This window comes from Grus americana, chromosome 19 (genome assembly GCF_028858705.1).
Source record: "Grus americana isolate bGruAme1 chromosome 19, bGruAme1.mat, whole genome shotgun sequence".
NCBI lineage: Eukaryota > Metazoa > Chordata > Aves > Gruiformes > Gruidae > Grus > Grus americana.
In genome coordinates, this window is record NC_072870.1 from 8062553 (window position 1) to 8083443 (window position 20891).

Consider the following 20891-nt stretch of genomic DNA (forward strand, 5'->3'; position numbering starts at 1 on the left):
ATCTAACTGCAGTTTTGTACTAGCACATTTGCTTTCAAGTAAGAGTAAATGTGAGCCTAACCTTATTCTGGAATACAAGTGTTTTCTGGTGTATTTTCATACACAACTCTAGGTTTTGTACCAGTCTAAACACACATTTACTGGAGATACCCTTTCATTTGAATTTGTTCAAAACCCGTGTGTATACCAACACTAATGGGAAGTCTGAGCTTTGGAATTTGCTTTCTCATACAGATTAATTTTATAAGCTTCCCCTGGAGAATCTGAATGGAAATCAGGATTTGAGGAAGGTTATTTATCACTTACAAATGACAGTCATCAAGTCTTAAAAAGTAAGCTTTGCTGCATGATTACACCAACCTCAGTTGCCACAAGGGAGAGCGCAGGACAGAAGGAAGGCTGGGCTATTTCTTTTGGCAAGCAGCATGCACTTAGGTTTAAACTGATTACCATAGGCTGTGGTTTTATGTTTCAGCTAAGCCAGTCTAGAAGGTTGCTGCAGCTGAAAGGAGTGATCCTGCTCTCTTCTTCCTGCTCGCACAATTCCTGCTCCTGTTCCCATCATTTGCTTTGTGCCAGCTCTGCACATTGGACCTATCGCTGAGCCAGTTCAGCTCAGTCACCCAGTTAAGAACTACTCACTGCTGGGTTAATGAGTTTAATTGATTTAGTGAAAGACCTGATGAGCGTTAGAACTGGCATAAAGGAAGGGGTGGAGACCACACAGTAGTAGTATGAGTGTCCAAGGGTATAGTTCAGACTGTTTTTTTCACAGTTTAAACCAGTCCACATCCTCACTGTCATGTTTGTACCAGTTCTGGTATATGCTTAGCCAAGTGATGAGCATGATCAGGGACCTGATTTGGCTGAAGATTGGTTTGACTCGTTCCCCCTCACCCCCCAACTTTTTGCTGTATCACCTCTCTGTTCCCATCACTGAAAGCCTCAAAGGCTCTTCTAGCATGGTGGGGATAAAAGGCGTGCGTGCCAGGGTGAGGTGGGAGCGCTGAGTTACCCTTTCAGATGACCACCAGTATTTGATCATTTAAAATCAACACCAGTTGATTTAAAATTATTGTAATTGCACGCTTAATAAAGTCTTCATGTTCTATATTGTTTATATTCCAGGCATTTTTTTTTTAAATTAAAATTTCATGCTGGAGGAGGATTTTTTTCCTTTTTAACTGTTCAGGAACTCATTTGGTTGACAAGTGGTAAGAAAAAATATTAATATGTAGAATGATGGCAGTGTTCTCTGTCAAGAAATAGATTATAGAGGCTTGGAGGAGTAGTAGTCTGTTGTTCTCAGGGAAATTATTAAATTGCTGTAGAAACCTCACTCCAAATGATAGGAACTGTATCCTGTTCCTTATCAAATAAAGACGTTAATAATCTTTTATTTGTCATACTGTATTTATCACCACAGTGTCTCCATAAATACATCTGGCAACCATATTTTCCAGGCCATTTATTAAGATTTATGTCCTTTAAGTGGTTACTCTAAGGCACCATGTTTTCATGCCTGCAACCTGCTTTTGTGATAACTAACACTTTTAAATTACTATTTCTTGAAAGTAAGTCTTCACTTGTTCCCTTTCTCAGTTTTATCTCTGCCTACCAATTTGGGTGGCCAGATTGTGTAGGAAGGGAGATAGGGAATCACAGAGGGAAAGAAATCTGGTGTTAAGTCCCTTTTGCAGTGCTTGTTCACACTCATGACTCTTGGGTTATGTATGAATTATTGCTATTTCTGAAGCTTTTCTGGTACCTGTAAAAGTACAGTAGTGCTGTCTAGTAGCTGCACGGGTGGAAGTGAGTTTGCATGCTATTATTGATTATGTCAGCTTTTGAAAATGTCCACAAAGATGGTGATTTGCTTTCAATGGCAGTCTCCTCATACCTGTAGCAATGGTAAACTAGAGAAGCCATTGCCTATATAAATTTCACAAATAGTGACGACTTTTTGGTTTTCTCTGCATCATTTTCTTGATGTAGCTGTGTGCTTATCTCTCCAATTGACTATTTTGCTTTTGTTACTTTCCTTAGAATTTTTAAGTGTGTTAGGTCATCATTAATTTGTTCTTTCAGCTCAGAAAGAAAGCAGAAGTATTTGGGGTGGTCTGTAGCCTGGATGCTCTCAAAGCTATGCCTCAGTTGTTGTCCCTACGACAAAGGGCGAGATAGCATGAGATCTCAGACTAGTGGTATCTGGGGGAAATTTTGAATTAATGGAATGATTTTGGTTTTTATATTAAATTACTTTGTCAAAGAGAACAATGTAGTAGGGTTGGTTTAGTATGGTTTTTTTTTTTTTTACTGAGAACTGAGTCATACTTAATTCACTTTTTTCCCAAAAGAGGACAGCCTTTAATAAATCTGTAGCTGAACTGATAAACATATTATAAGGAGTCAAAGGGATTTTTTTTTCCCTTCCACTGAAAATGAGTCAGCAATTAAATTATCTTGAAAGAAGATCAGTACTGAGTTTGTTGTCTGGGTTTAGCAAATGTTTACATTTTAAGAAAACATTTATACTGGTGGTGGTCAGAGTGATAAATTATGTAAGTGGTCTCCTGTATAGTGAAGTGCGTGTGAGATTCTCTCCCTAAATGTCTGTCAATCTGAAATATTATTATTTGATCAGAACAGCAGATTTCTGGTGGTTTACTAAAACAGACAATATCCTCAATTGATATTTTGTTTTTCTTGCAAGGCAAGATACAGTGAAAAACTCACTGTCAAGCATCATTGCCACATGCAGTATTTTAATCCTGTTCTGGATTTTGTGGTTATATCATACAAATGATGAGATGTGGTAGTGTGGGAAAGCCTGGCAGAAGCATTCCTGTACAAAGACTCATTCATATTTTCAGTGTTGCTTTGGTTGGGAAGAATTAGGTGACTTGACGTTTTTTGGGGACTTGCATTAAAATACTGTGGAAGAGGAGTAGGTGGCTCTGCTGGAGGTCTTGTTACAGGCTGAAGGAGCCTTCTCTGCATGTCTCTGCTTAAAATACCTTACGTTGAATGTTTAGCTTACCTGCTAGTGAGGTAGGACAGACTGATGAAATAAAAGCAGTGGTGAAAGTGTGTGTGAATGCTGACATGTTTGACAGATGCATTGTTTAAGCTTAGATGAATTAAATGCTCGAAAAGCTTTGCCAAGGGGATCAAGTCAGGCTGTGACTGCAGGGTACGTAGATCTACCTAGGCTTGCTTTGAGCTGATAGTGATGTAATCATAGCAGCAATGACACTCGGCACAAGCTGTGAACCCTTTTAGAGAAATCTAACCAATAGTTGGATACTTAACCTTCACTGAGTTTTGTACTGCCATCACCGTGCTCTTGTTTGCTCAAGCAGTGACTAGTTTGAGTAAACGTACACAGCCTGTAGAGTAAATAAACCCAAGAAGTCATTGAGCTTTTTCCTGCAGTCTTTTTTTAAAATTGATCCTCTTGTAAAGAGCAGTTATAAAAATGAAAAATTGTTAAAGCAAGGGGAATAAGATATGAGCACTGAGAGAGCAGGGAAAGTGCCGGTGATTGTGATGAGATTGGTAACTCAGTTCTCTCCATTTTGTGTCGCTGTACATGAATTCAGAGTGTCTGTGTTCACCAGACTGTAGCTTGCCGTTGACTTTTGAGATACTCTGATATGCATTCAAGCTTACAAACACTGTGTTTCTGAGAAGATTCACTGACGGTAGCAGCAGGATGCAGCCAAAATGCTTTCTATAGGATACCATCTTTTGTGATGTCCGGTTGACTTTTCCAACACTGTGATTTATCCACTGCTGCCCTATTTAAGTTATCACTAAATTGATGAGCCAGAGTGTGGTTGATTCTCTTGAAGAAAATGCTAACAAATAGTGTTTTCCTGAAATTTTGAGGGGTTGTTCTCCCCACCTACCAAAACATCAATGACAGAAATGGAGTAAAAACTAATGATGGCAAACCCCCTCATGCATCGAGTTGAAGCTTTCCTGGAGAAAATTAAGCATGCGCACAAAACTGAAAGGTCTGATGGTAATGCTAATTAAATTGTGAAGGAAAGAACCAGCTACTATGATAAGGGATGCAGGAAAAGCCAGGCTATAATAACGGAGGTAGGGGACTGTCCTTAGGAAGAAAAGGTGCTTTTAGCAAATGAAAGATAAATTGCTGGAAAAAAATTCAAGCCCACTTCTGTCAACGTGGACATACATATGTGATTAACTACATTCCTGTGATACTTGATGTTGTTCCATTGCAGTCCAATTTAAATAATGTTTAACTAAGCATAAATTTAAAACTAGACTTAAATTACCTGGGGCCAGAATGACTAAATGTGTAGAAGAGGTGGAGGGAGCATTACTCATCACATGAAGTGGGCTTATTAGAATCATAGAATCAAAACTGGGAGGAAGTCAGGTGTGATTCCCCTTTACAGAGTGTGAATGGAGTGTCAGGGGATGGAGAATTGGACCCCAGAACAGCAACTGCCTGGTTTCGTGTCCAAGAAGGAAGATGACGGAGGCAATAACAAAGCAAGGAAGTAGTTAACATGTTGTGAGTGCCATGAAAAGGGAGAAAAAGTGGGATGTGGAAGTGGAAAAAATGGGGAAGGAGAAATAGTATGTTGGCTTTTTTCCTTGTAATTCTGCATGAAGATGTGTGAACATACTTTGAGGAAGATTTCAGTAAAAATGGTTGTACATGAAAGATACAGGACAATATGTTGTCTTACTAACAAGCACTAAGTGACATTTTTGGCAATCAGTGTTTGACCTGAACCTGGAAATGCTCTCATGTTCATTTGCCTGCTGTACACTTCTGCATTGATTTAAACCAGCAGCACCAGATGTAGCTTTGGTGCTGATCTCAAACAACACTTCATAGTGAATCGCAGCTACCCCAGCTGGTGGAAGCAGGAATGGGATCTTTAGAGGTGATGCACCTGTGAAATGCAAGCAGCTCTTGTAAAATGTCATGAAGATGGTCATATAAACAGCTATGCAAGTTTTTACAATAGCATGTCAAACTACCTGGTTGTTATTGCATATAGCTATTCAACTGTACATGATTAATTAGGCCATTTAAAGGCCCCTTGTTTTCACTTTGTTTTTGTTCTCTTCTTGATTGTATTATAGAAGAGAATCTTCCCATTTATTCAAACACCTACATTTCTTAGATTTTAATTATTTTTATTTGGTGGTGGCTATTCTTTTTTTCTGAGATCCTTAATGTAGCGTGTCATACATAAACATTTTTATTTAACATAAAAAAGGAAAATAAGGAGTAGGAATAGGCACTAGTGAAACTGCAAGCTATAGTGGAAAGGTGTGTTTCAGTCATTCAACTTCAATGAAAAAATAATATTACTTTGAAACTTTAATAGTATATTGCAAACTTCCACTTGAGGTTAATATAATATTTATAATGTGGTTAGATGTTTGTAACATGCAGTGCTCAGTTGAATATTTTTGATCCTGCAATTATTGATTTACTGCAATAAATAAAAAGATACTGGATCAGATATGATGCAGCAAGACTCAATTCTGCATCGTAAGTGATATCTGCATTTGTCAGCAACACCAAGTTTTTATGTATAAAGCATTAAATTTGTACTGGATTGTTTGCTTGGGAATGTTTAGTCAATAGAGAACATACTGTGGATGTCACATAACCTTCAACTGTACAATAAACTAGAACTTGTTGGATGAATGCAACAACATTTCTAAAAGTCACGCTGCTCAAAATGAGGAACTGCCTAAAAATTACTTCTGCAGAACTACTTACTGGCGGTAATATTGGCAACCAACGGCATGTCTTCCATTGCACAGATGCAGGTTAGAATCTCTTTTTTTTTTTTTTTTTCTTCTCTCTAAAATTTTTCCTTTCCTTTCTGTAGCTTAATTATCATCATTGCATGCAGTCAAGTGTTCTGGAAGGGAGAGGTGTGACAATCCAGGGGCATTTGTTGCCATTCTGAAAATGAAGGTGGCCAATGAGAAGTCTGGTGTAATTCTCTGTCCTCAAATAAAACTAGAAAAGTGTATGCAGACCAGTAAGTTTTAGCCATTTGTCCAGGAAAATAAAATGCTTGATGCTCCCAAATGCAAATTTGGGAAAAGCAAATAATTCTTTTCTTCCCTTTTTTTTTTTTCTTCAGTTTGGTCTGCCACCGCTGAGTATCTGTGCGTAAGGGCAAATTTTGTTCCTTGAAAATAAAGCAACCTCCATTTCATAAGTCGGGAATTATTGCTGTTCAACGTGCTTGTTAAAAGAACCATAATTCATTCCTTTACTTCTGAATGCCTCTTACAGAACAACTGTATTGGAGTGTATTTTAAGTATGTGGGGGTTTGGGGGTTTTTTGGGTGGTTTTTTAGGTGGGGGTTTTGCCTTTTTTTTTAAGTCAAATCCTGTTTGAAGAAAAAAAAGAAAAACTTTTTGCAATCTAAATACATGTCCTGGTGGCAGACTCTTAGATTAAAAATTTATATAGTAGCATCACTTTGTCTACAATATGATGTCATGATAGATAAAAATTAGTACTCTTAGGAAATCAGCATGAAGAAAAATAAGCAGCCGTATCTTCTTTTATTTTTCCATACTTCTGCCTGGAGCAATCATGACAGGAGAAGAAAGAGGTGGAAAATGACAGAAGTATGACAGAAGTTATTTTTTTATTACTATTTATTTATTTATTTATTTTTCATTGTATGTATAGGGTTTTTTTCTGATCTGTTTTTCGGATTTTAGCTATGTGGGACTGAAGTCTTGATGTCATGTTAGACAGTTTAAATATCAAGTAGAAAGCTTTGTGGCATTAATTTTATAAATAGGCCTGGTACTCAAAAATAGTCTTATTGATAATCAGCTTTGTCTGTCTTAGTTCTGGAATGGTTACTACGTGTTTGTGTAACTGGAAACTTTGTCATATTTAAATTTAATCCTTTTGGGAGCTGATCAGTGAAACAGCATTTAAGTCACTAGTCAATAAAAAATGTGTGTTTACCCCTGTGTTTTCCTTGAATTGAAATTTTGCTGAGTAGTGGGTTAAGACAAAGTTGTATCTTTTTCACTAGAGTTTCTCTTTTGTACATGTAGTTTCATGGTTCTCCTGTAAATTGATGACTCCGCTCTGAAATTCATTTTGCTGCCCTTCTTTTGAGTTCTACCTGGTTAAACCACGTAATAGCCTACGCTGTACTTCACTGTAATGTTGATGTTAAACAGGGAGATGGTGATCCCTGCGTCTGACCTGAAGCATCTCTGCAAAATCCATATTGTTTGTTAGAAACAAAGCTAGTAATTTAATTGGCATGTCTAACTGTCATTGGGAGTCTGTTTGCCCCCATAATCTGGAAAAAAAAGCACTATTTTCAGCTAATAATTGTTGGACAAAGGGACTTCTTGTTTGCTTGTTTGTTTTTCAGTTTGGCATGTCAATTTTAATTTAAATTCTCAGTGCTATTTCAGGAGTTAAGAAATTGAGTCTTTAGGGGTTTTGTTTGTTTCTTGATGAGTTAGGGTCCTAATTAAGGAATTAGATCTTCCACACTACTGCTCTTGTGAAATACAGCATGTCCCGTGTCTGTTCTGATGTTGTGTGTAGCACAAGATCTTGTTTCAGTTGGGCATAGCTCCACCAGAGCTGACCATCTATCGGGCTTTGAGTACATACTTCACTGGTGTCGTTAAACACTGATAGCTGCGTTTCTGTGCGTGGAAATGGGAGCACAGGGACTCAGGGAAGTTAATGAATACTGTCATTGCAAAACATGTTTTGGTTTGGGATTGTTTTTTTTTTTAAGTTGATAGCCCGGGTTGGCAAATAAAATTTTCTTTTTCAGCTCTGTTACAGACCTGGGGTGAGCTGGACCTAAATTCAGAGCAAGAAGTCAGCTATAAGTGAGAAAGGCCTGATTGAAAAATCTGTGAATGAGTCCATTTCCTGCCTTTGACTTCCATGCCTTTCCAGGCAGACTTTCGTCTGTGTCATGCAGCCTGCGGGTACCTGCATCTGGCAATTTGGATTTGGGTTTACGCTTTATTTTTGGAAAGTGGAGTGTCTGTATGGCCATTGTACAAATTATACCCCTGGAGAAGAAAGTAATTTTGGTGAAAATGTAATCATTCATACTTAATAGAAAGAAGGTAATTGTCATGCTGTCTTGGAAAATAAACCTTCTTTTGCTTTTAACCCCCTGTTTCAGGGGAGTTTGATGTATTTACACAGCTTATTGTCCTCAAGCGAGTGTGCCTTGTATCACTGGTGGCTAGTGGTAGTGCAGACAAACTCCTCTCTCTCCAGCATGATGTACATGAAGGTCTGTCCTGAGCCACATACATAGTACAGGTGGTAAAAGCACTTTAAACTTTTGTATCTGAATAAAAAGAATTATGTTAATACACAGTTGCAGTGATGCATGACCTGGAGTTGAGATCTTAAACTGTTTGTTCTTCTGAGTGCCTACAGCTGGTTCTGACAGCAGCCACAGCTCTGTTGTGGTGGGGTTTGTTTATTTATTTATTTATTTACTTTTTTATACATAACTGCCAGGCTGAAGGGAAGGGGATTACTGTAAATGTAAATATTTCAAGTCTAAAATGCATTCCCTGCTTGGTGACTCTGCCATCCCTCTTTCCGTTTGGGCAGAAGGATTTGAAAAGTATGGATCTGTCATTCCTCTAGCTTAAAGCTCTTGAAGTTTCTGTTCTTGTGGTGTCCTCTCTTCCTTCCATCCATCCTCAGCAGAAGCGACTCTCACCTTCAGAAGAAATACAACTTGGTGGCTTTGCACAACAGCTTTCTCATGGGAGCAGTAGCACAGCTGCTGCTGTCTCTCTGTGAAAGAAAGATGGAAAGGGATACAACTAAACAAGGAGTGCTTGAGTCTTCTTTTGGGAGCAGAGGGAGGTTGACTGGTGTCTGCAGTTGATTTGCTAAATTTCAGAATTAGTAATTGTAGAATTAAACAATTTTTTGTATGATCTTCAAGGCAGCATTTGTAAGGTGAGTGATGTCCAGATTCTTCTTTGTTTTGTTTTGAATGTGTGTGTGCAGCTTCAGGCCGCCCAGATGGCAACTGCGAAGCCTGAGCCGTGTGGCTGCACCTGTAGGGTTTAGCAGCCTGCCCCTAACCAGGGCATACAGCTCACTTAAGCTTTAGTGCCTCTAATAGTTTCCTTTCAGCAGCTGAAACTGAGAGATCAAAACCACCTCCTTAGAGCCAAGCATGGCTTTTCATCCCTCAGGAGCGTAAAGCAGGCGTGCAGCCGGCTGAGCAGGGGCTCTGGCCGGGACCAGCAGCGCTGCTTCCCCCCCCCGGGCTGGGGGAAGCAGCTTTGCTGGCAGCATCGCTCTCAGAAATTAGCGGGGAGTGGAAAGGTAGGCAAACCCTTTCCCTTTGGAAGACTTCAGCAAGAGATCAAAGGCAACTCTTTAGCCTTGGGAAGCGTTTTTGCTACCTGGACCTGGCTCCATCTGTGTTATTTCTTTCCTGGTTTTGATCCAGCTGCTTTCCTAACTCACTTGAAGCTTTCCTCTCAGTGTGTCATCTTTGCTACAGGTTTCTTTCATTTTCTGGAGACTACCCTTATGCAGTTGGCTTTGTGCAATCCAGGTAGGGGTTGCTGGCCAGAAAAACTTGTGTTAATATTTAAAATGATAAAAGAACAAAATGAGGATTTTGAGAAAAAAAGCAACATTAATTTTTTTTTTTTTAGTTCTGTATCTACAGATACCTTTTTTCTGATACAACACTTAATCGTTCAATTATGTATTTTGTAATATCATAAGCCCTCATAACCAGCAATCGGTAAAACATACCTGTGCTTTTAAGAGGTCCTTTTGTTTGTGTCTGCTCTCACTCTAAGTCATCTGATACTAAAACCAAATGTAACTCACTCCATCTCAATGGCATTGACCATCCAGTGTTCTACCACTAAGTTCTAGAACTGACTCTGCCTGTTGGCAAGTCTAAATGTTTGATGCTGCTGAAGTCGTGTAGCCTTTGTACTATGTTTTCACTACTTGCTTTTGGGGGGAAGTGTGTTGGGTGTGATATGTAAATGCTTCTGATGGATCAATATTTAATATATCTAGTCGGTGCTGTATAGAGGCTATAACTGAAAAGAAGTTACTCAGCTTTGCATGACAGAGTTGGAACATGTCCGTAAAATGCTTTTGCAGAACAGATAGAAAATTGTATAGAGGAACATTATTTGCCTGGTGTATTGCAGCATGGAGATGGATTTTGTTCTAGCTCATCTGTCTTTTGTTTCTGTTTCGTATTTGAATTCTGAGATGTGCAATATGAAACTTTCTGGCACCTAAACCAGACCTATACTTCTTGAGGTGCAAAGATGTTAATATCGCACATGAAGATCAATATTACAGGGTCGGTGGTTGTGTGGGATCTTCATAGCATCATACAATGGTATTGTATGTTTTTTTTCAAGAATAACCACATTGTAACAATCTTTAGGTGCTTTGTGGGCTTCCTACTGTTCCCTCTTTTGTTGTACCACCAGATCAACTGCTAATGTGCAAAATACTAGAAAATAGTGTGATGAATGTGCGCCCTTGAGGATTTTTACCTGCTGGAAATGAGGAGAGTTTAATCTTACGATCGGTCATTTCTCCACAGATTGTGGTCATCTTCTGGCAGGCTTCTCCAAGTATAGTCTGGTTCACCTTGTTTTGGTGAACGTGCAGAACTGAAGACAGGAAAGATAATGGCACCTAATTTTTAGCTTTCGAGTGTTTCTGTGCTTTGTTCTTCCATAGTTGTTAGCTGAGCAGCTGTCCCTTTGTTTTCTTTGACCTCAGCCTTTGAGAACTTGGTGCTTTGTTGCTTAGCCTTCACACACTGTTCCTGGGGCTCATGACTAAATTCCCAGTGTTTTGGAAAGAAACACTAGTAGAAATAATTCTGGTGCTGGTTTTTTTCCGCTTCTTCCCTCATTGTATATAGAAAATTGGTGTTTTCTTTGAGAGATTGAAGGTTGTTTTCTACAGGATTTCCTTCCACATACACCTCTAGTGCTGTGAAGATGTCTAATTACAAGTTGGTGCTACAGCCAAAGAAAACTTATCTCCCTTTTTTGCTTAAAGGACTCTGATTAGTTGTTGTGATGTATCATGGGGCAACAGCTGAGCTAATGAGTAAAGATATTGTAAAAAGAGTAAGTCTCAAACCTCAAACTTGCAGAATGGGACGCCTTAACTGTTAGTGACGTACCTTATCTTCTTTTTTATTTTTAGTTGCTCTTCTACAACGCGTAGCAGAATTGGAAAAGGTCAATGCAGAATTTATGCGCACAAAGCAGCAACTTGAGCAAGAATTTAATCAAAAGAGAGCAAAATTTAAGGAGTTATACTTGGCTAAGGAAGGTAAGTTCTCAATTCTCTGAATTACTCTGAAGTTTATTAAACTTCATCTTCAAGTAATCCCTGTATGAAGAATAACCTTTGTAATGCCAACTACTACTCCCCATTTGCCCATGCACACTATATGTTTGTTTGTGGTTTTGTTTGTTTATTTGGGGTTTTTTTTGTGTTGAGGATAATTAGGATTTAAGGAGGTTTTCTACTGGGATAGTTGGCTGCATATCCAGCATGGTTAGTAGGATACGGCGTTGTTGTTGTGTCTGATTTGCCAAAAATGGAAAAGTGACAGTAGCCTTTTAAACATACAATAAGAATATAAGAGACAAGCAGAGAGTGGAATTCAGTAGAAGGCTATTTAGCTTCCTAGAATGAATTTTTAGAATTAAGTTGAAAGATTTGCCTGCATGGATAGGAGTCAGCAGAGCAACTTGATGTACACGCAGAAGCAGCACCATTGAGTTTTAATACTAACTTTCTGAAGTCATGGTGTGTTCGTTCTCTGAACAGCAGCTGATCTGGTAAGTGGAAAGACACAGTCTAGATGGTGTGCTGTTTTTACTTTGTGGCTAGCTTTTTTAGGTAATACTAATTTGTCTTAGATTTCCATCTGAGGTAGAATGTAAGCAGACAAACATTATAAAAGTTTTAATACCAGCAAGGACATCTATTTCAATAACACTCTTTATAGGAAAATTTGAACCATGTGAGCTCAAATATCTGATGAAGAATTGGCGAGCAGAGATAGCTGTTGTTCTGAGAGCCAAATTGATTTATTTCTAATCTTGATGATTTTCCTGTCCTTAACATATGAAAGCAGAGCCAAAAAATAATGCATTAAGACTGCAGCTGCTTGTATAAGCTTGTGAGAGCAGAAATACAACAGGCATAATGAAGATCAGATCATACAGAAGGCCTATTTCTTTGTGTTTCTAGCAGCCAGATGAAAGGAAATTTACGATACAGGACACTACTGATCAGATCAGCAATAATTCTCCCTTTTCAGAACAGTCAAAAAATAGAAGAAAAAATAGTTGTGATGAGGGGGGAAAAAAAAATTCTAACTTTCACCTGTACTGAAGTAAAAGGATACCAGAGGAGAATATACAAGCAATTACTTTTCTTTTTTTCTTTTTTTTTTCCCCCCAAGCTTTTTTCCCCCTCCCCATTCTCCAAAACCCTTTTCTAAATATACAGTGGGCCTGTCACAACCCATCCTTAATACTGTCATTTGAGAACTAAGTAATATAAACATTACAGGATCTTGGGGTTTTTTACACAAGTATTAATGCCCTGTTGAGTACTCAATTAGCTCTGGGTTCCATATTCTCTATCAAGGAGTAAGGTGTTGGGCACCAGGATTGATTAAACATTTTGGTACTGAGGGAGATACGTGGAGATAGCTTGCTGTTTGTTGTACACTGGCCAGACGTTTCTGCTGAAAGTAATTGCCATTGAAATAGGCTATGTGGGCATAAAACCATATTTTGTGTTAGTGCTTTTGAAATGAATTGTATACATATATCTTCCAGAACTTTTTGCTTCAGATTAACTGAAACCTCAGGAGGATAATATGAAATTAGTTTAATTTCTGTTTATAGTTGCAATAGTTAAAGAAGTAGTGGATGTTCCGTTGAATGCATACCTTTTTTTAGTTGAAGCTCAGTTTTAGCAAAGCCATGGTAAAAAGCAAATTAGGCTGTATAGTTTTCTTATGTGGGCTCCACATAGTAGTCACAGTGTTTCTGTTCAAGAAATATGAAGTATTCTATCCAAATTCAGGACCAAATTGGTGCCAAAAATGGGGGAAGAACTGTCTTCCTGTCTGTTGTTCTTATCTTTTCCAGATTCGTTACCAGAACGAGTTAAATAATAATGAACTAATTAAAAGCACAGTTCATTTTCATTGGGTATGTTGATTTATAGATTACATCTACAGTGTCTGCTTTGTGGCTGTGTTCATGAGAAGGTACTTTTTTAAGAAAAAGGCAAGGGCAAGCGAAGTCAAGAAATGCAATGTTCCCTGAAGATACCTGCTAACGTTTGTTCAGTCGTTATGGGTAGATACTTTAATATCAGTGCTTTCTTCACCCCCTTGTTAGAGTGCTGTTCTTTGCCATAGAAACTATGGATATTCTTCAAATTGAATTTGTTAATCAAGCTAAATGTAATTAATACTTATTTTCAGAGGACCTGAAAAGACAGAATGCAGTGCTGCAAGCAGCACAAGATGATCTGGGACAATTGCGGACCCAGCTGATGGAAGCTCATGCTGAAATGGAGAACATCAAAGCTATAGCTACAGTATCTGAGAACACAAAGCAGGAAGCTATCGACGAGGTGAAGAGACAGTGGCAAGAAGAAGTAGCTTCACTACAAGCTATTATGAAAGGTAACAACCAGGCAAGCTGTTGCTGCTAAGATCAGACACCTCTTTAGTATGCATTTAGTGATTTGTACTTCTCTTGCAGAGCATGTGGATAGCTGCTTTTCATGGCTTGGCAAAACTGGGCTACAGAAGTGATAAGGCATAGTTCCAAAGCTTGTGAAAAGGAGCTTGGTGGTTCTTTTCTGGTAATATGGGGATAGAATTTAGAAGGAATTATGGCAATGGGAACACCCACATGTACACAAAGCTTTTTTGAGGGACTATGAATGTGATACTTCATCCTTCCACGAAGATAAGTATAATGCGTATAATTTGACAAGTCTGAAAACAGCTTTAGGCTGACAGCATGATTCTCTTCTCTCCTCTGTAAACATAGTTCTGCTGTCAGTTAAGTGTCCCTCCAGTACTATCACATGGACTTGTCCACAGGCTAGTGACTGAACACGCTGTTCTGTGTCAGTCGTGGGTCTTTTTTTTTTTTTTTCTTGGTATTTCTGAGCTATTCTTTGTTATGTTTGCATGTTGCACAGCTGTTGACGTTTCTGAGACAAGCTATGTGCAAGGAACAAAATGCAGGATGTAAACTGGGGACAGCCTGTTGCTGTAATGGGCTGTTTTCTTAAAGGTTCACAAACAGGATCACAATATCCTGAGCCTACAGCCAATGGTTTTTCCATCACAAATTTCTGTTTATTTATGATCTACATAGCTACATGAACCTAGATCAAGGCTTAGGTGTGCCAGCTGCTGTACGTATGTAAACAAAGACAGCCCCTTACCTGAAGGGGTAATATTAATAATAGGGAAATGAAAGCTATGTGAAAAGTTCTAGTTCCTTTGCATTTTGGACTAAATAAGTAGGGGTTTGGTAATTTGTTCAGATGATATGCTTGGAGGTACAAAATGTGCTGTTAAATGGGATGTTAGACATGTATGTTGTTTTTGAAATTTGAAGTTACATAGTTTTGGGGGCTTGTTTGTGTTCTAGTGATGGTACAAACTGAGATGGTGTTCCTTTGGATTTTTTCACTTAGATAGTTGGGTTTTGAGGCAAGAGTCAAAGGGAAGAGAGGGGAGAGTTCACTGTTGTCCTCGTTTTGATCAATTATGATAAATCATTGACTAGTTGGAGATGGAGTTCCTAAAGCTCTGTTTTTTTAACATACATTTAAAATAAGTTTTGAAAATGCTGTTTTATAGAGACTGTTCGTGACTATGAGCTCCAGTATCATCACAGGTTGGAGCAAGAGCGAGCTCAGTGGAATCAATATCGAGAAAATGTGGAACGGGAAATAGCAGAGTTAAGGCGGCGACTGTCTGAAGGTCAAGAGGAGGAAAATCTGGAAAATGAAATGAAAAAGGTATGTTGAAATCTAGTTCTCCGATTTTGTTTGTTTGAAGATACACTTGTGTGGTTTCTACGCCCTGCTATAATTTCTCAGAAATACACATACCCTTGTTCTGTCAACTTTCAGCTCTTTGTTCATGGAAGTCATCATGACCTAATCCTGCATTTGAATCCATAAAGGTATTGTACCTGATTGTGTGGATTCAGTAAGAGGATTGCACCTGAGAAGGTGGTAAGGATTGGCCTTCAGCTTGTAAAAGCAGGAGGCCTTGCAAAGTCTCTTGTCATAATGTCAAATGAACTCAGGTAAAGCCCTCTTTAGATTTTCCTGGAGACTTAGAAAATTTCTTTTACGATTCTGCATCTTTGCTCCTTTTGTCCCATCTTATTAACTTCTTTTGAAGTTTTTAGTGGGCACTATGTCTAAATGTCTTTCGTCTTTAAGGTAAGCCATGTTTGTGCAACACAATGCTACTAGCTTCCTATGAAATGCAGAACTTTGCTGTCACAAAACAGACTCTAGATGATGAAAGATAATTGACCTGGAGTTTGGAAAGATTTTGTTGTTGTTGTTCAAAGATCTGTGACTTAGAAGAGTTCATAGAAGTAGATTGACTTGCCTTGTGTTGAGTTTGGAGTTGTGGGGGTGTTTTTGAGTTTGGAAATTTGGTGTATTTCAGGCAGGAAGGAAATTGAACCTGTCATAATAGATCAATGTTTTGAAATCTTTGTTTATCAAGTTATAAAAACTTGCATTTAAGTGAATGTGTCTTCTCAGCAGGCTTACAGTAGTCATCAAGGTATTCTAAGACAATTTTAATGTAATGATCTTGTATTCAATAAAGGAGTAGACTAACATCTGCTAATCTGCCGCATCACTGCAATTCCTTGTTTCTGCTTATTGTCAGCAGAAGAAATGCTGTATTGAATATCATAAACATTCCACATTGGCAAACAGGTTTATTCCACTTACAGTGTTCTGAATACAGAATTACTGCCACTGGAGTTTTAAGATATCAGTTCTTTTTAAAAGAAGGTTTTAGCCCTATGAAGAGAAACAGACTTTGGTTGACACTGGAAGGAAGGTTCAAATTTGGATCAGTGTGGTGAGTCCTGTAGGAACAACCCAGAAGATGCAGAGTTCGTAGTGTAAATGTCCCAGCAGTGCATTACCAACAAACTGCCAATGAGAATTTTCAGAAAACACTCTCTTTTGACTGAGAGTGTGTCTTTCCAATAACTAAAATCTCATCCTTTTTTGGTTTTTTATCTGAATGTACTGATCATCTAACAGTTGGAGTTGCAAGTTGCTCAGATGACAGAGCAGCTCTCCTAAACTTACCGGCTTTACTATGAGCCAGTTAGCACTTAAAAGTTTAGCATAGCAGGTAAATAACATTTTCAGCTGTACCCCTGTTAAAAGCAAAATACATACTCCTTGTGATCTCAAAGGAAACAGTGATCGATTTATTAATCTGTGATTAAGATGAGCCCAGAAAGCTTCATAGGCCTGTAAGGTGGAGGGATGGGTACTCTATATAATACGAGGGGGAGGGGTAAATCTGGTCTTCAGAGTGCAGCTTGAAGGAATTGCTTAAACTGCTTTGCATGAGTTTTTTTAAATCTTGTCATTAAACCTGTGAGGTTTTTCCTCAGGGAGACTAAGAATTAGATCAAAATTAGAAAAAGGACATTCAGTTTCACTTGAAAACAAACAGTCAAATCCCAGGCCCCCCAAAAGCTGTGTTTGGCTAGCAAAATAATGAATACTCGTGCATCAGCAGTCTGTACAAAAGGAGGAATTTTCTTGATCACTTGGGATATGCTATTTGAAGATTTGTGATCAATTCCTCATGCAAAATGGTATTTCCAGCCAACAATGTTGTATTCATCCTCCATCTTTATATGCTCCATTATAAGGATGGATTTATTTTATTTTTAGGCATTAACTTGGAAAGAGTTTTTAAAAAATATCTTCATCTTCTAGCCAGTTCTAAGGAATCTTCAACAATCTCAAAGGAATAAACAAGTACTTTGCTTTTTGGGTTGTAAGTAGATGCTGTACCAGCATATAATACATCACATTTCTTAAAACCAGCAGAAAGCCATGCTATTGTCTAGCATTCCGAATGAGAGGCGAGAAGAATGGACAGAACAGAGACAAGATTGCAAGCTGTATGTTTCAGTCCAGGATGCTAACCTTCTTGGCTCTCTTGACTGAATAATATCTCAGTTCAGTTGTGTTCAATCTGGCTATAAAATCTGTTTTAAACTACAAATAAAATCCTTGAAATTTAACACTTAACCATTGCTAACAATTATGCTTGTTGTCTGCATACTTTTCCCCCTGAAAGAGATGAAAGGTAGATAACAAATGTTGCTCCAAATTCTGTAAGTATCTCTTTGAATTTAAAAGTTTATTGGGTTGAGTGTACAGTTCTGGTATGTGTGCTATCAGGCTTGCAGTGTGCCTGTTACTTATCCTGGTTTGGGAGTGCTTAGAGCGGGTGGGTACTTTTTGGATAAGCATCCTATTTTGAGCTGTATTTACTAGATTGTGACTACTTTGCCAGAGGTATCCATGGCTAGTCTGGGAACCTGGCATTTGGCATTCTTGAGCATCCCTTTGTCAGAAAGAGCCTGTCTGGTGGAACACATGCACTTGTCTGGAAGCAGCTGTTTTGCTTTTTCACATAAATATATTTCAAGTTGCAAATTGCCAAATCTCTGTAGAAAACTTGTGTGTTCTGTGATTTTTATCATAAAGCGACAATTTCTAAGAAATCTGTGCTGAAAACTTCATGTGTATTCTATAAATCTCCCTTCCCAACTCATAAAAGGTAAATACCTTGTTCTAATGATGTGTGCTTACCTAATGATTCATCTTTCAGAAAACGTATTGGCGATTTATAAAAATCTATCTTCCTGTTACGTTGTAATACCAGATAGGGTTTGGGGGTTTTTTTTAATTATTATAGGTGCTAAAAGCAGTCTAGCCATAGCAGCATGTACTTCCATGCAAGTTCTCTGCTTGGTAATGACTGGGCTCCCACGGGACAATGACTTGGGGGGGGATGGGTCTTGCCCACTGACAAAATTTGGCTGATCCCTTTTTATTTAGACTGCATTTTCCATTCAGGAAAGGATCTGGTTTGCTGTTGGAGCTGTGATGAATATAAAGACTCTTCTTAGCACAGTTGTGTCAAACTCTGAGCAGCAGAAGTCTGCAGAACAGGTATTTTGCATATAAAGAGAGCAAGAAAGGACAAACCTCCTGTTATGAAGTGTACTTATTAGTCAGAAGAGGGGAAATTGGAAGGGGAGAGTAATCTGTTTTCTGTGACAGAGCTGGCTATAAAATCTGATCTACAGCAAGCTGCTTTCATTGGTAATGATAAAGAACAGTGGGATAGATTTAGAGGAACTTTAAATGGTTTACTCCTACTTTAAAGAGATTCTCAAATTGTGTCTGCGTGTTTGCTGCTTGTCTTGTTTTTAAGGAACAAGTTCAGGTACAATATTGCCTGAGATTTCCCCAGCCAGGTTTTTGTTCTTTTGAAAATGCTGGTTGGAGTAACAGTAAAGGACAGTCCGGATTGCTGTAGCTAGCTGTCAGGCTAGCAATGCAATGTTGTGTGTGGTGACTTGGACTCAGTTTTAGCATGTTCTCTCTGTGGAGTCATCTTCATGCTGTGGTCTGCAGATCCTTTGTGGCGTATTCTTCAGCCGCTCTGTGGGGGGAAGCAGATTTTGCTGGGGCAGAAGTGGTTTGGGTGCTTGGTTTTTGAATAGGTGATGAATAAATACAAGCTGATAACGTGTAAAACCTTGGTCTTTGACAGTCCAAGTTAGTTTGGCAAAAAGTTAGAAGGAAAAAAACGTTTTAAGGACCACACCTCTGGAAGAGTCTGAATAACACCTTATGACACAGGAAATGTGATGCTGTGACGCCTCTTGCTGCATGTGACGGTATCTTAATGTTGCATTTTTCAACAGGAAATATTCTCACTTTATTAAAACTTCAGCCTCAATTTGGAAGACTCAGTAATTATACTCTACCTTCAAAAGCAGACCCAGTGACCAGCACTCATTTTGTTAGCAGACAGTGGCTATTCTGAGTGTTTAGTTCACTATCACAGGTTACCGATATGTTGCAAGCATAGTGTCAAACTTCAGCTCTGTTTACCAAGCAGGAAAAGCTAAAGTAACTGTTCTGTCATATGGAATTTGATACAGTTTTGACTTTCCAGTTGGTTGCTGTTAAACAGTCTGATTTTGCTTTTGGGGAACTTTTAGTTTCTCTGAATTGACTGGCTCCACAATGGACGCATTTGTTGTTCTATGTTCAGTGTTGAACCGTGTGAAATCAGGCTGGTGATGAAATGTTCCTGCAGTTGTTAAGAATAATTAGGAAAAAGCTTTTTCCAACAGTCCTTCAAATCTTGGGCTATCTTTAGTCTATATGAGCCGGCTGTAGGCAGCATTAAATGAGTAGAAATTGTACAAGAAATGAAATATAACACAGTCATTGAAGTTGAACTCCTGCTCCCATCAATTTGAAAAATGTGACTGGTGGGTTGCTGGCTGCTGGTGACGGGATATGTATGTACGTGTGACACTGTCACATGGCCCTGGTGTTGAATTCACTGCGTCATGTGATGTCCCTTGCTTTCCTCACGGATTTTATTTGTACTCTTTGGATGAGCAAACTAGCAGTGACAAAACATAGCAGAAGTGACTGAAACATGAAGAAATCTAATTTTGTTCTGTCTATAGAGTTTTCTTTAAAGCTTTTTAGAGCCCAAGGGCCTGGTAACATTAGCATAATTGCAAGTACTGCAATTTTATTTTATTTTGCCTATTAATTTTAAGTTTAGAAAACTCCAGTGGTTAAAAATATTATCTATTTTTCTTCCTGAAAGTCTTGTTCAGAATACAGTTGTCAGTAAGCTTACCAGAAACTGAAAGTCAAATGAGTAGCCTCCAAGACCTGCATTCTAGTCTAGATTTAAAACAAGACATGAATGTTACCTTTTAGCAGCTGTCTTTGGTCAGGTTAGCAAAACTGTCATCTTTTGAAAATTCAGCTTTGGGACACAGTTCTCTGCCTTCCCTCCCCTGCCGAGTTCCTGCAGTTGAAGATAGAGAACAACTGAGCATTCGGAGCCTCCATAGATAAATCCAACCCAAATTAAGTTGCTTAAATTCTTTATACATTGAAGAATTTTTCTGTGGTGACTATTTGAATGTTCTGCTTGCTGTTGTGGAGTCTACGGGAGCTGTTACTTTCACTTGGAAAGTTTTTAGTGCATCCATGAAGGAAAGCCAGAGCATTTAAGAAATGGGGATGTCAGGGCCACCCTTTGACATGTGCAGTTCTGAATTTGAACACTGAATGCTATTTCTCATTTTAATTCTCGCTATTTTTACCTGGCTCTTTCTCTTTTTTTTTTCTCTTCCTTGTATCTATCTACTCATTCTGTTGTCCTGCTTTGATCTTTTCAGAACCACTTTTTGAAAAAATCATGCATTTTTTGATAAATTGTCTGTATATAGTTTTGAAATACTTAGTACAGTAACACCGAAAACTGATGCTACATCAGTAGTAATTTAAAGTTGAAAAGTGGTCTTCCAAAATAGAAAAGAGCTACACAATGCATTGCTGTGCAGATCCTTTTTCTTTTAACTTTGAGTAAGTTAATGAATGGTCAATAATTCATTGTGCAGTTCTTGTGGTACACTTTTTTTTTTATATGTGCTATATGGCAGCAAGTTG

The 20891-nt window shown here is 38.4% G+C and overlaps 1 protein-coding gene across 4 annotated transcripts in view; it reads left to right on the forward strand.

Annotated features, from left to right (window-relative positions):
* RABEP1 (rabaptin, RAB GTPase binding effector protein 1) overlaps positions 1-20891 on the forward strand; it is a 53585-nt gene that overhangs the window by 8162 nt on the left and 24532 nt on the right. For all 4 annotated transcript variants that reach the window (XM_054848026.1, XM_054848030.1, XM_054848028.1 and 1 more), the window contains exons 2-4: positions 11256-11384; positions 13567-13770; positions 14968-15128. In XM_054848026.1, the coding sequence (XP_054704001.1) occupies positions 11256-11384; positions 13567-13770; positions 14968-15128 (494 nt within the window). The remainder of the gene's footprint in view (positions 1-11255; positions 11385-13566; positions 13771-14967; positions 15129-20891) is intronic.